At 35.5% G+C, this 15,049-nt stretch overlaps 1 protein-coding gene across 3 annotated transcripts in view; it reads right to left on the bottom strand.

Annotated features, from left to right (window-relative positions):
* Positions 1 to 15,049, bottom strand: part of LRRC7 (leucine rich repeat containing 7) — a 483,504-nt gene that overhangs the window by 264,698 nt on the left and 203,757 nt on the right. For all 3 annotated transcript variants that reach the window (XM_053920503.1, XM_024565449.3, XM_024565450.3), the window contains one exon: positions 1,376 to 1,493. In XM_053920503.1, the coding sequence (XP_053776478.1) occupies positions 1,376 to 1,493 (118 nt within the window). The remainder of the gene's footprint in view (positions 1 to 1,375; positions 1,494 to 15,049) is intronic.

Raw genomic sequence — 15,049 nt, 5'->3', positions numbered from 1 at the left:
GCTACATCTTTTACTTGAACTCTTCTCTTATAATAAAGCAGTCTTAATTAATCATTCTATTATCTAAGAGTTTGCAACTGTAATTTGTGCTATATAATTAAACACTTCATTTTATAATAAAGCATATCTGTTTTATGATATTCACTGATTATTTATAGATGTCAGTCCTATCTTTCCTGTGACACTATACTTCTCTATGACTCTCATAGACTTATTGAAGAAATCTTACTAGCAATTCACGTTAGTACATTTCAACATGTATTTCATGTTCATCCAGAAGAACCATTCATTAATGAATTCATGAATGAATTCATTCAATAACTATTTGTTGAGCTCCTACAATGTGCCACACACTGGTTTAGGCAATACAGGTACACCAGCAACGAAAACAACAAAATTGAGACATCACTGAATTTTAATTCTAGTAAGAGGAGCCCAGACAATACATAATTGATTTAAATATGTAGTATGTCAGTTTCTCATACATGTTATTAAGAAATAAAACTGGGAAGAGAAATAGGGTCTGCTTCTAGTGAATAATAACAGCACGATCTTAATTTTAACAGGATGGTCCAGGATTTCTTAGAAATGTCATATTTAATGTAATCAAGAGATTTTCCTGGTTGTCCTTAATAAAACAGATTAAATTAACCTCCCTATTTACTTAGAATGTCAAGCCAACCTTAACTAACTTCTGTTTCTTTAGAGTACACGTTACTTTTACCTTTTCTTTTTTAACAGCTTTATTGAGGTATAATCGGTACACAAAGAGCCACACATATTTAATATGAGCACTTTGATGAGTTTAGACCTTTGCAAACACTAACGGCAGAGTCACTGCAATCAAGTTAATAGACAAACCCAACAATTCCCGGAGCTGCCTCGTCTCCCCTTGTTGGCTCTTTGTTTCTCTCTTTGGTTTTTACTGCTTGTGTGTTAACAACACTTAACATAAGTTACTTTCTTAACAAATTTTGAGGTTCACAAGACCATCTTGTTAATTATAGGTGTTATATTTAATATCAGGCATATATCAACTCAATTATAATGTTTTGAAGAAAGGATCTATGTTTTCTATGTTTATATAAAATACCCTTAGCCCCCTGCCACACTTTCTGAGAATGAGGAAAACAAATATTGTAAAAGCAGTAAAATATTCTAAAAAAGGTTAAATAACACATTTGAATGCAGAGGAAAATCAAGCACACTAGTAGGAGAAAAGGAGAGAGGTTTTCTCTCTAAGACTTATAAGATTTAACATTCTAATAACATTAACTTAGAGTTACAACAAAATTAAGAAAGTATTATACCATTTGCTAACAGAAAACATTAAAGCATATTTCCACTAAAAATTAGACATGAGATGAAATCTTACCATTTTTACTGATGTCGAGTTCTTTAAGATTAACTAAACTAGCAATAGTGGTTGGCAGGTTTGAAAGGTCATTGTCAGGAATGCTTAGTTTCCGTAGAGCTTGACAGTTGAACAATTGCTGTAAAAAAATAATGATGAATTAGATATCAATTTGGTTAAATCTACTTATATGTAAACTCAATAACAAAATTCAATTCACCATTATAAATGTGGCGGTGAAAGGGCCAACCACAAACGCCCACCTTCTTCCCTCCAACACTGGATTGTTTCCAGAACATTTTCCATCCCTGTGTCCCTGCTCATCATTCTCTGCTCCCGGATTCAGCACCCAAGGTATTCTACTTTTTTCTCCTTCTGTTTACCATTAATATTAAATTTGCCACTGTCCCTGTGGAGTTTCTTTTTTGAATTAATTTATGGAGTTGCCCCTTTCTTTCTATTCCCACAGCTACTAGGATTACCTCAATTCTCTTTTCCTGCCACTGTGTTAGGTTTCAGAAAGCAGTATGCACTCTGATTTAATGGTGGTGCACAGTTGTTTATAAGACATGCAGGAATAGATACACATTGGAGTACATGAGCTCACATTTCTTTTGTGTCTCCCTACACTGTTCATAAATATCTAGTAAATGAAACATTTTATCTCTCATGTTTGGTGAAAAAAATCACTGATAGTTCATTAACATCTGCCTTAAGTCCATACATAGTACTTGGTAGGGAAATGTTGAGTATTAAACCAATGGTTCTCAAATCCTTCATGCTTATAATTCCTGGTGGGTGCAGGTGCTTGTTTAAAATGTGAATTCTTGAGCTCTCCCCAAAGTCATACTGACAGAGTGGGTCTGGGTTGGGGGCCCAATCTGTATTTGTAAGGAGCAGTCTAGTGATGCAGGTGTTCACGGCGCCATATCCTGGGAAACACGGTTCCTTAGCTCTGTCCATCTCATCTCGACTGCTCAGGATATGAACAGCTGCGACAGAATTTTTATTCATTTCTAGAAGAATTATCTTAATGAGATCCTTTCAGTTTGACATTTCTAATTTTGTTTTGCTAAATTTTCACAGATGAATTCTCTGGTATCCATGACTATGCAATTGGCCCAGGGTACATCTAACTACTGCTTGTTCTTATGTGTAATTTATTACTTATAGGCAGAAACAATGTAACATATAGTTGTTGTTTCTTAACTCATTAGTAAAAAAAATAGATTGTAGGAGTTGCCACTTAAGATTAAATATATAGTTTCTTGCTTTTGGTTAGTCATTTGTGGCTCCTTGTTAGAATTTCAACATGCTATACAGAATGTTGCTACCATTTCAAAATATAAGTTAAAAATGAAAATTTAATAGATAGTGTCTATTAACTACCAATCTGCCCTTAAAAATAGAAAAAAGTAAAGTCTATACTCATTGTAAAAGTTCACTAAATTTCTGTGCAATCTATACCATCCTGTAAGGATCCTTATATCTACATACAGTGTAATCGTATAAATTCATAGATTAATAAGATAAACTCAATTGTCTCATGACTGCTATTGGTAAGGTATACTGGTTACTCTTTAGTCTTATACTCTTTAGTAACATAACCATGTTAGGCTGAATGTACACAAATAAATTTCAAAACAGAGGGGTTTTTTTACATTCAAATCTCATCTCAACTAAATTCTCAATTTCTCTCAGGAATTAAAAGATATTCCTGTATTCTTTTCCAACTTTAAATAAAACCGTGTCAAGAACAAAAGATATGGAAACTCATGAACGTCCTATTACATAAGACCTCTGTGGTACAGAGGCTAACAGCACGGTATTTGGGATCAGATTGGTATGGGTTCAATCCCCACTCATCAACTCTCTGGCTGTATGGTCTTGAGCAAATTGTTTAATGCATCTGAACCCTATTAATTTCTTCATCAGTAAAATGGGAACAATAACATTACCTAACCTGAAGGGTTATAGAGAATATTCAATGAGTCATTGCATTGCATCAATTTAAAGTTCTGCATTTTTTTACATATTAACATCTTTGATATTTGGGATGCATCTTACAATCAACAGGAGGTTAGAATTTTTAAGGAGTGTTTCTTAGTACAACAACAATAATGGTATATCTTATAATCGATGACCTTGATTAGATGAAATGAATTACTTGTGAAAATGTAAAACTGTGATTGGCACATAGGAAGAGTTGATAACTGTTAGTTACTATTAATACTTATATACACAGATACAGAGGCACATCTATATAATTAATTTCTTTCTTTCTTTTTTAAATTACTTTATTGTTGTTCAATTAGAGCTATCTGCATTTTCTACCCCCCCACTCCCCCCCCACCCCAGCCAAACCCACCTCTCTCCCTTGCTTCCACCCTACCCCTTGGTTTTGTCCATGTGTCCTTTATAGTAGTTCCTGAAAACCCTTCTCCCCACTGTCACCTCCTCCCTCCCCACTGGCTATCGTTAGATTGTTCTTAATTTCAATGTCTCTGTTTATATTTTGTTTGTTTTTTTCTTTTGTTGATTATGTTCCAGTTTATTTCTTACTTCTCTAGATGATGAATCTTTGAAGGTACAAATCATATCTAATTCACCTTGGTAGCAACCTGTTTCACCTTTGTGTATACGAAGGTAACTAGCAAGTGTATTACTGTATATAGTATATACTTAAAAATATATTTTAACAAATGCTTAGATAAGTACAGGGAACATGGGTAGAGTGCTAAGTTCCAGCTGAAAGTGGGACATTATTAAGTTGGAAGTTTCAGAGAGGTAAACAATCTAAGTGAAATCTAATTTCATAAAAAAGTGGTGAATTTTTGAATGTGAGTCATGATGTCTATAAATTGAAAGAAATTAAAAAGACATGTTAATGAATCCTTCAAGATTCAATCTTTAAATGTAAATGATATCATGGATGATTATGTAATAGCTGTAATTCTTCAATATAGTATAAAACAGCATATATAATTAATAGCTAATTAGAATAAGACTGTTAATGGTTATAGTTATCCTGCCTTTGATTTGCTAATGATATTTCACATTTCAAAAACAATGAAATTGTTTCAAGTCTTAAAGTATTTTTGCATGAAAGTTTTTTTCTTGGGCTAATGAAAGCAATTTAGCTCTGACATAAATTGGTTTGTGAAGAGTATGCAATTTAAATACTCACTCAAAAAAGTAATGGTTAGATGTTTTCTAAGAGAACTGACATAAGAGATAGGCCTGAAGTTTGGAAGCAAAAACATATTTGGAGCCAAAAATGTATATTCTAAAAATCTATTTTTGATATTTTAAAAATGCAATAAAATTTATCTATTGGAAAAAATAAAATGAATTGTGCATTCATTCATGGAAAACCATTAACTGATACCTTCTCCAAGCTAGACACTATGCCAAGTGCAAGCGACACAAATGAACACGACATAGCAACTAAGCTCAGATTCTTACAAGTTAATATTTAGGCAATAAATTAAATACAGTGAAAAATCTATGCCAAGAAAAATCTCAGGTATGGTAAAACACACATGTAGCACATCTGTACCAGGTTACGTTCATGATGGCAGTGAGGCTGACTCATGAAAGTATTCCTGGAAGAGGTGATGAAAAATGGGTCACTCAGATGAAGACAAAACAGGGATAAGAGTGCACTTTTCTTGTAGCATATAAAGATACTTCAATTCAGTACATGTGTAAGTCAGACTAGTTTCAGATATTTGTTTGATAGTATGAGGAGCTTGGATCTTGGATCTTGGAGTCTACAACATCTACATGCATTTAAAATCTTGGAATATCAATTATATGCTATCGTCTATATTGAAGATAATATGAAAGATATTGCCAATTTCTGTCTTCAGCAGTATGGTGGACTAAATAGGCAGAGCAAAGCCTTCCAGTGCAACAAAACTACACACACACACACACACACACACACACACACACACCCCTTTAATGGATAATTGAGCTCTGGCTGTAAAGTACAGAAATTTCTAAAATACCAGAATAACAAGATAGTAACACATTATGTTAAGTAGGTCTGTATTTAGCTTTTGCTTTGCTGGTATCTGTTAGTACCTGATAGATGAATGGGAAAAAATAGGTGTTTTTTTTTTCCCAAGGGGAAGGACAGAAGACTGCCTGGGGTCTGCACAGAGTGGGATACTGGTTTAGAGCCCACCCCATAAGGAGATGGGGTCTATGTGGGAAACTGAGCTTTGCAAAAGGAGTCAGTGGGGAATGCACACCTTTGCAGAGAGGTCTGAGTTACAAGAAGGAACTGCAATAAAATTTAAAAATGTTTTAAATGCAAATGTGCAGTTAAATCTAAACAAATATTAACTATATAAAATAATAATAAAATGTCTAGTGGTAGGATTAAAAAAATCAATGTAAGTCAAAACAATATGAATGACATAAAAATAGACATAAATCAATGGAACAGAATTGAGAGTCCAAAAATAAACCCACACATGTACTGTAAAAAAATATTTAACAAGGAGCCCAAAAGATGCGATGGGGGCAAGGACAGACTCTTCAATACATGGTGTTGCAAGAACTGAATAACTACATAAAGAAGAATAAAATAGGACCTTATCTTATTACACTCATAAAAATCAACTCAAAATAGATTGAAAACAAGTGGAAGACCCCAAACTGCAGAACTACTAGAAGACAACAAGGGAAAAGCTCATTGACATTGGCCTTGGCAAAGATTGTTTAGATGTAACATCCATACCCACAGAAATAAATGCAACAAGTGGGGCTACACAAAACTAAAAAGTTTGTTCACAGTGAAAGAAACAATCGACAGAATGAAAATGCAACCTAAGGGGTAGGGACAAAATATTTGCAAACTATCGGATAAGGGGTTAATATTCGAAAGAACTCATGCAACTCAACAGTAAAAACAAAACCAAACAAATTGAATGAAAAAGGGGCAAAGGACTTTAATAGACACTTTTCCAAAGAAGACATACAAATGACCAACAGGTACAGGAAAAGATGCTCAACATCACTAATCATCTGGGAAATGCAAATAAAAACCATGATGTAAGTATTATCCCCTCAAGCCTGTTAAAATGGTTATTATCAAAAAGACCAAAAAAAAAGTGTTGATAAAGATTCAGAGAAAAAGGAACCTTTGTGCATTGTTGGTGGAAACGTAAATTGGTACAGACATTATGAAAAATAGTATGGAGTTTCTTCAAAAAATTAAAAATAGAACTAATATGTCATCTAACAATTCTACTTCTGGGAATAAAATGAAAACACTTTCTCAAAGAGATATCTGCATCCTCATGATTACTGCAGCATTAGTCACAATTCCCAAGATATGAAAACAACCTAAGCGTCCATGAAAAGATGAATGGATAAAGGAGGTATAATGCACATATAAAATAGGATATTGTTTAGCCATAAAAAGGAGGCAAATATTATATGATTTTACTTGTATGTGAATCTAAAAAAGACACTCATACAAGTAGACAGTAGGACATTGATTTGCAGGGGCTGTGGTGTGGGGAAAGTTGGAAGATGTTGGCTAAAGGGTACAAATTCTCAGCTATAAGTAAATAAGATCTGGGGTTGTAATGCATGACATGATGACTATAATTATCAGTACTGTATTATTTCTTGAAACTTTTTAAGAAAGTAGATTATAAAAGTTATTAACACACAGAAATCATAATTATGTGAAGGGATGGAAATGTAGTATCTTATTGATGTCTTATGACCATTTTTGGTAGTTATTATGCAATATGTGTGTGTAATTATCATACTGTACACTTTAAACTTACATATATTATATGTCAATAATATCTCACTAAATCTAGGGAAATTAATATTGAACTAAAATTCTTAACAACAAAGTCATTTGTCAGAAAAAATAATCAGATTAAAAACATTTTCAGATTCTTTTTACATTGTTTGGAGGAAGGTAAAGATATTTATTAACTTAAATTAACTTCCTTTGGGAGGAAGATAAAGGTATTTATTAACTTAAAATTAAATGTGCATGTTAAAATTTCTAGGGTAAAAACAGAAGAAATAACTATACAGTATATAGTTTTTTAGTGGGTAGAGGCAAAATAAATGAAGATAAAAAGAAAAAATATTTAGTAAATATAATACAAAACCAAGTAAACAGAAGAAGCAAAGCAGATAAAAATGAAGAATAGAATGGAATGTTAATGCAAATATACCAATAGCTGCCATCAATAAATATGAATTAATCTCTTCAATTAAAAAAACAAAGACTATCATAGTGGATTAAATTTAAAAGTAATTAAACTATATCCTATTACCAGTGATACCCCCAAAATTTGAGGAAAAAAATGATAAAACTAGCAAAATTAACCAAAAGTCTATGCAGCAATATTGACTTAAAACAAAATGCATTACTAGAGAGAGAGTGACTATATGTTAAGTGCTTTAGCTCATCAAGAATATATAACTATAAATGTGTATCACATAGAATCATAACTTAAAATTTTTTGAAGAAAAATTTGGTCTATCTACAAGTAGATATTACATATCTACTGTCAAAACAGGGTATTTTAAGACCTAGCTCATCAAAATTGATTAAAAACAGACAAAAATAAAGCTACAGAAAAATTGATGGCCAAAAGTTTGTCCTAGTGGACATATGTAGAATACTGAATCACCCTCTATGAGTATTTTTTAAAACACATATAACAAAATAGCAATGAACCATGTACTAGACTTACAGTCTCAGAAAACTTCAAAAAATTACTAATAAAATGACCAAATTCTTGGACTATAAAGCAATTAAATTATAAAAAAATCACAGTGGAAATTAAAAAAAATAAACCATGTGATAAAATATTATATTAAAAATGGCAGGATATAGCTAGAGTAATTGGGAATAAATTCTAGCTTGAAATGCTTACATTAGAAACGATAAAGGTATAAAAATAAATGCATTAATGTACAATCTAAAGAAGGACAACAACAAATTTAAAAACAAAAAATAATCAGAACTGCCAGAAAATCAAACTGTGTGGAAGTCTGACAGCCAAGGAGTTAAAGAAGAAACATTCATCCAGACTGGTAGGAGGGGCAGAGACAGGCAGCTGGGCAGAGAGGTGGTGCAATAAGACTGTGGCTGGAGGACAGGGTGGGTGAAGTGACAGTTCAAGGACTGGAACTGGCAAGGTGGTGGCTTGCAGACTAGTAGTCCCACACTTGAATGCAGATAAACCAGGAGGAACAACTGGGGAGTGAAACAGACCACGCAATCCAGGGTTCCAGCACAGGGAAATAAAGCCTCAAAACCTCTGGCTGTAAAAACCTGTGGGGGTGGCAGCAGTGGGAGAAACACCCAGCCTCACCGGAGAGTTCCTTGGAGAGACCCACAGGGTCCTAGAATGTACACAAAACTACCTACTTGTGCGTGGTAGCTTTTGCTTGTGGGTAGCAGGAGAAAGGCCCAATTTGCTTGTGGGTAGCAGGGGAAGTGACTGAAAGATGATCTAGAGCTAATCAAGTGGCCTTGTTCCCTCTTGGACCCCTCCTTCACATACAGTGCCAAAACACAGAGATGTGGGTTGCCCCACCCTGGTGAACACCTAAGGCTCCTCCCCTTACAATGTAACAGATGTGCTGAGACAAAAAATAATATGGCCCAAATGAAAGAACAGATCAAAGCTCCAGAAAAGATACAACTAAGTGATGAAGAGATAGCCAACCTATCAGATGCAGAGTTCAAAACACTGGTAATCAGGATGCTCACAGAAATGGTTGAGTATGGTCACAAAATAGAGGAAAAAGTGAAGGCTGTGAATAGTGAAATAAAAGAAAATGTACAGGGAACGAACAATGACAGGAAGGAAAACAGGGCTCAAATCAACGAGTTGGAGCAGAAGGAAGAAATAAACATTCAACCAGAACAGAATGAAAAAAACAAGAATTCAAAAAATGAGGAGAAGCTGAAGGACTACTTTAAATGTTCCAATATCCAAGTCAGAGGGGTGCCAGAATGAGAAGAGGGAGAACAAGAAATTGAAAACTTATTTGAACAATAATGAAGGAGAACTTCTCCAATCTGGCAAAGGAAATAGACTTCCAGGAAGTCCAGGAAGCCCAGAGAGTCCCAAAGGATTTGGACCCAAGGAAGCACACACCAAGGCACATCATAATTATACTATCCAAGATTAAAGATAAGGGTAGGCTCTTAAAAGCAGCAAGAGAAAAGGAGATAAATACCTGCAGAGGAGTCCCCATAAGACCATCAGCTGATTTCTCAAAAGAAGCCTTGCAAGCAAGAAAGGTCTGGAAAGAAGTATTCGAAGTCATGAAAAGAAAGGACCTGCATCCAAGAATACTCTATCCAGCAAAGCTCTCATTTAAAATGGTAGAGAAGATAAAGTGCTTCCCAAATAAGGTCAAGATAAAGGAGTTTATCATCACTAAGCCCTTATTATAGGAAATGTTAAAGGGACTTATCTAAGAAAAAGAAGTTGATCAAAAATACAAAAAGAAAATGACAACAAGCTCACAACTATGAACAACTGAACCTAAAACACAAACAAAAACAAACTAAGCAAACAATTAGAACAGGAACAGAATCACAGAAATGGAGATCTCATGGAGGGTTATCAGTGGGGTAGGGGAGGGAGGAGAATGGCAGAAAAGGTGCAGGGAATAAGTAGCATCAATGGTAGGTACAAAATAGACAGGGGGATATTAAGAATAGTATAGGAAATGGAGAAGCCAAAGAACCTATATATACTACCCAGGGACATGCTCTAAGAGGGGTGATGCTGGCAGGAGGGAGGGTGCAGGCAGAAGGGAATAAAGGGAGGGAAGAAAGAAAAATAGAAGAAAAAAAGAAAAAGAAAAAAATGAACACATTAAGCATGCACCTTAAGCAGACAGAAGAAATGTAACATAATGTAGAAGAAGAAATAATAAAGAGAGTCCCTTACAATAGTATATGAAGTAGAAAGGACAGAGACCTGAAACAAGCCCCAGACTGGAAGCTCTTCAAGCAGAAGAACCATGAATTTTGTGGGTCATTGCATGCATCTTATGATTGCTTTTGTTTTTTCAAGTTTTTTATGGTGAAATACACAAATAACAAGAGTATATATAACATGTATATTTTTCTAATGTGTAATAATAAAACAAAAACCCATATTTCTTAATTTGGTTTAAAAAGGCTACTTTATGTCTTTTTCAATCATGTCCCTTTACTTTGTCCTGCCCGACTCATTGAGAGGCAACCGATGTGTGGAGTTAATAAAATTCCCTCATTTATTTATGTTTACCACAGGTCTAGTAATTCTAAAAATATGTATTTAGATTTGTCTGTTTGTCTATATGTAAATAAAATAATACTGTTTGCTTTCTTTTGCAAGTTAACCTCATTTAATGTTATGTTGTTGACATTATTTCCTGTTGATATATATGCATAAATTCTATTCATTTTTACCACTGTATACTTCTATAGCACAATTTTCTTATATTTTCGAATGTTCATAGACTTTGGGCTGATTTCAATTTTTTTCTGATATGAACAACGCTGTTACAAATATTACATGCATCTGCCAGTGCACATACACAAAAGTTCCTTGGAAGAGGTGGGCATATGTTCAGATTTACAGAGTACTAAAATTGTTTTCCAATATGGCTATAACAGTTTACATTCCCATCAAAAGAGATTAGAATACTTATTTCTTCATACTATTTCCAAAATTAGATCTTTTCAGACTATTCGATTTTTTTCAATTTGTGGTATGTAAAAACAGTAACACCTTTTAATAAAATATCTAAAAAAACTGAACATTTTTTTCTTGTTTTATTCATTTGAAAGACGTTACGTATTTTGGATACTAATTCTTTTACAGTTGTCTCAATATATGGCTCAACATTCCATTCTTTTTATGGTATCTTTCAATAAAAAGACATTTATAGTAGTCAAATTTATCTCTTAAGTTTTAATATGCGCAGATGGTTTCCACTTTTTTTCCCTCCTGAAAGTTTTAATGCTTTGATTTTACTCATTTAGAACTCATTTTTGAGAATGATCTGAAGTAAGAATTCATTCTTTTCCCTTTATAGAGGACCAGTTGTTCTAGCACCATTTTAAAAACAGTCCATTGTCTCCCAGATGATTTTTCAAGATGAGTTCTGTTGTGCATCTGATTGCCATGGAAGTATGGGCCAGTCTCTGGACTTCCTATTTCTAGTGGCCTGGTGTCTTGTCCACCTCTCATTCTAGCTGGGTCATTTGAACTCCATGACTGTGGAATGTGCTTCAGCTCGAGAAAAATGGGAAAGATAAATGAGAGAATGCTAGAGAAGGAAGACACAGCTCAGCCAGGCTTTCAGAGAGGGGTAATTCTGTGAGCAGAAGGTAGGTGGGAGGTAGGGGTTGATTGGGAAGAGCGGGTCAGTCCAGAGAGCTATACTAGGAAAAGACTCAGAGGAATATTAGAAATGGCAAAAAAATTAAAAGTGGCTCTATTCTAAACTTTGTGGAAGGGACTATAAAATGAAGGTGTTCGCCTGAATATGAAAAGAGTCTGGAAGTCTTCCTTTCATCCTGCAGGAAGCATTCAGATGATGATTTTTATTCATTTTTGAGTCAGATTTATGGATGCTGTCTCTGGAAAAACACACACGCGCACGTACATGCACACACATACACACAAATTTGCACCCAATTTCAAAGAAATTGCAAATAGCCAGAAGCCCATGTATGGTTGTGTAGGCTAGGTGAAGGACTTCTATGACAGGTCACGAAATGTCACTTCTGAAAAAGCAAATGTGATCAGGTTTATCTCCTGCTTATACTTTTTCAATAGGTCTCTGCTCTCTTCAAGACAAAATTCAAATTTCTTAACATGGCTTTCAATTCCCCTCACCTCTCCAGTTTCTCATCTTGTCATTCTCCATCTCTTCCTCATCTCTTCCCCTCTACCTTCCTGCGTTACCATATCTCCAGCCACACTCAGCGCCCGCCTGTTTCAGCACTCACCAAGCTCTGCCCTGCCCTTGTAAATAAATGTCAGGTTTCTAGCTTAAGCTTTTTCCCACCCCACCCTATCCCATCTCCTCTTTACCTCCTTCTTCAAACTCAGGTCTGTCCAAATTTAAGATCACAGCGTAAAACTGGTCTAAATGCTGCATCTGTGTACTTTCTTAGTATTCTGTATTTATCCCTATTGAAGTCTGGATGTCCCTGTTTTGGTTTTATTAGACTGTAAGCATTCTAGTCATTGCAGCGTCTTCATTGTATAACGCAATGTCTAACACATGGTACTTTCTCAGTAAGTAGTTGTTGTTTCGTGAACATTCTTATGCAGGGTAGTGACAAATAACAAGATAGTCATTTTTTGGAGTGCTTAGTATATATGTGCAAGGTACTAAACTAGACTTTTAAATATATCATCTATAGTTCTTGCAACAATGTTGCAATGAGGGTATTATTACCCCTACTTTGCAGGTGAGAAGTTAGGGAAGTTAAGTTTACAAGGTCATGTAGCTAGGAAGTACCAGAGCCAGCATTCACATTCAGTTTTGTTTGATTCAAAGCCATTGCCGCTGCAGAACATTGCTCCCTCTGCACAATCAGATCCACACTTTGGAAAGATAACAGTGACAAGTGACAACAGTTGGAAGCTGCCTGGTAGGGGAGAGTGAATGAGAAGGGGACCTTGAGCCCATTCTAATGGTCCCAGAGGGATTGGGGAAGAAGATTGAAATTTAATGACTACTGACACCAAGGACATAAATTAGAGTTAAATGAGAGTATATGTTTTAGCACTTTACTAACCCTGAAGTGCTATGCAAGTGCAAACTATTATAATTCGAATTAGCATTTCATTATCACCTTTGTACTCCAGCTTGGAAAATCAAGGACACAATAAAAATGTCATGAATGTGAATAACTGTATATTAAAACAGTTCCCTAGAAAAAAACAAAGCAGCTGTTTATTTTTGTACCATAAATTTAAAAAGTTTTAGTTGCTTGTGAATTTTAAAAAGATAAAGTGTTTTCCTGAAATGTTTCAAATAAAATCATAAATATTCAACGAGAGGGTTATTGATGCCATATGTTGGCACAAGTGGATTCCACCAGGGAAAAGAACTCATTGTTTAATTAGTTTGGCATTACTGAATGGCTGGTTTCCTGGAAGTTTCTCCTTTGAATCCCTTTGAAAGTGTTCAGGGCAGGATCAAAGATGGCAGAGGAGGAAGTGGAAGCTACACTAACCTCCTTAGAGGACCAGTTTGGAATTACAACTAAATCGTAGAGAAAGCATCCTGAATAACCAACCAACTGAACACTAGCTGTAGAGAAGCCTTATAACCAAGGACATATAGAAGAAACCACTTTACCACAAGACTGGTAGGGAGCATGGACGTGGTGCAAGAGAGTTGGCTGGGCTCTCATGGGTGGCAGCTGAAGTTCCAGAAGGAGATTTCAGCAGCCAGGGGTGTTCCACTTGAGAAGCGAGGGGTCTAAACCCCAAGCTGGGCTCCCTAGCCTACAGCACCAGAGCTGGAAAGGAATCTAGATAATATCCAGCTGTGAAAAGCAGCAGGGTTTGTTTCTGATGGAGAGATGCTTGAAGATGCAAAGAGCCTCTTAAAAGGCCAATACACACAATTTCATTTGCAGCCACTTACCCTGGGCTCTGGCAGAGGGAGGGTAGAGTACAGTAGAGATGCTAGAGGAGAGTCTGGGACTGGTGGCTATGGGTAGAGAATGAAGGAACAGCTATCAGGTTCCCTGTGCTGAGCCATTACCCACACTGCAGAAGCCATCTTTCTCAGGCAGAGCACTCCTCTGCAAGTGGCATTAGTCTGATGGGAAGCATTAGCCCCGCCCACAGAAATTACTCTGCCCCAGGCTTAATTACTCAAAACTGACTGCTGATTACAGTTTGATTAGATTAACAATTGAGTGGATTAACATTTGATCAGTTTAACGTCTAAGCCAGAAAATAAAAAGAGGCAGCCAAAATGGGAAGACAGAGAAATAGACCCCAAGTAAAAGAACAGGAGAATTCTCCAGAAGAACTAGTTAAAATGGAGGAAAGCAATTTGTCAGATAAGGGGTTTAGAGTAATGAAAAAAAGGACACTCAACAGTGGGGAAAAAAATACAGAAACCATGAAAAAGGACCAGTCAGAAATAAAGAATGCAATATCTGAAATAAATAATACACCGGAAGGAATAAATAGTAGGTTAGATGACGGAGAGGATCAAATCACTATTTTAGAAGACAAGGTAGAAAAAAACACTTAGGCAGAGCAGCAAAAAGAAAAAAGGATTTAAAAAAAAATGAGGAGAGCTTAAGAAACATCTTGGACAACGCGAAGGGTAACAACATCCACATTATGGAAATACCAGAAGGAGAGGAGAGCAAGCAAGTGATTGAGAACCTATTTGAAGAAGTAATGACCACAAACTTTCCTAATCTGGTGAAAGACACAGAAAATCCAGGAAGTTCAGAGGGTCCCAAATAAATTGTACCCAAACAGGCCTACACTGAGACACATCATAATTCAAGTGACAAGGCTTAAAGACAAGGAGAGTATTCTAACAGCCACAAGAGAAGAGCAGGTAGTTGTTACCTGCAAGGGCGCACCAATTAGAGTCTCATCTGATCACTCATTAGAAACATTTCAAGCCAGAAGGGAGTGATGTGAA

This window comes from Desmodus rotundus, chromosome 3, assembly GCF_022682495.2.
Source record: "Desmodus rotundus isolate HL8 chromosome 3, HLdesRot8A.1, whole genome shotgun sequence".
Classification (NCBI taxonomy): domain Eukaryota; kingdom Metazoa; phylum Chordata; class Mammalia; order Chiroptera; family Phyllostomidae; genus Desmodus; species Desmodus rotundus.
The sequence above is the reverse complement of the archived record's forward strand: the minus strand, read 5'-3'. Positions and strand labels throughout refer to the sequence as shown.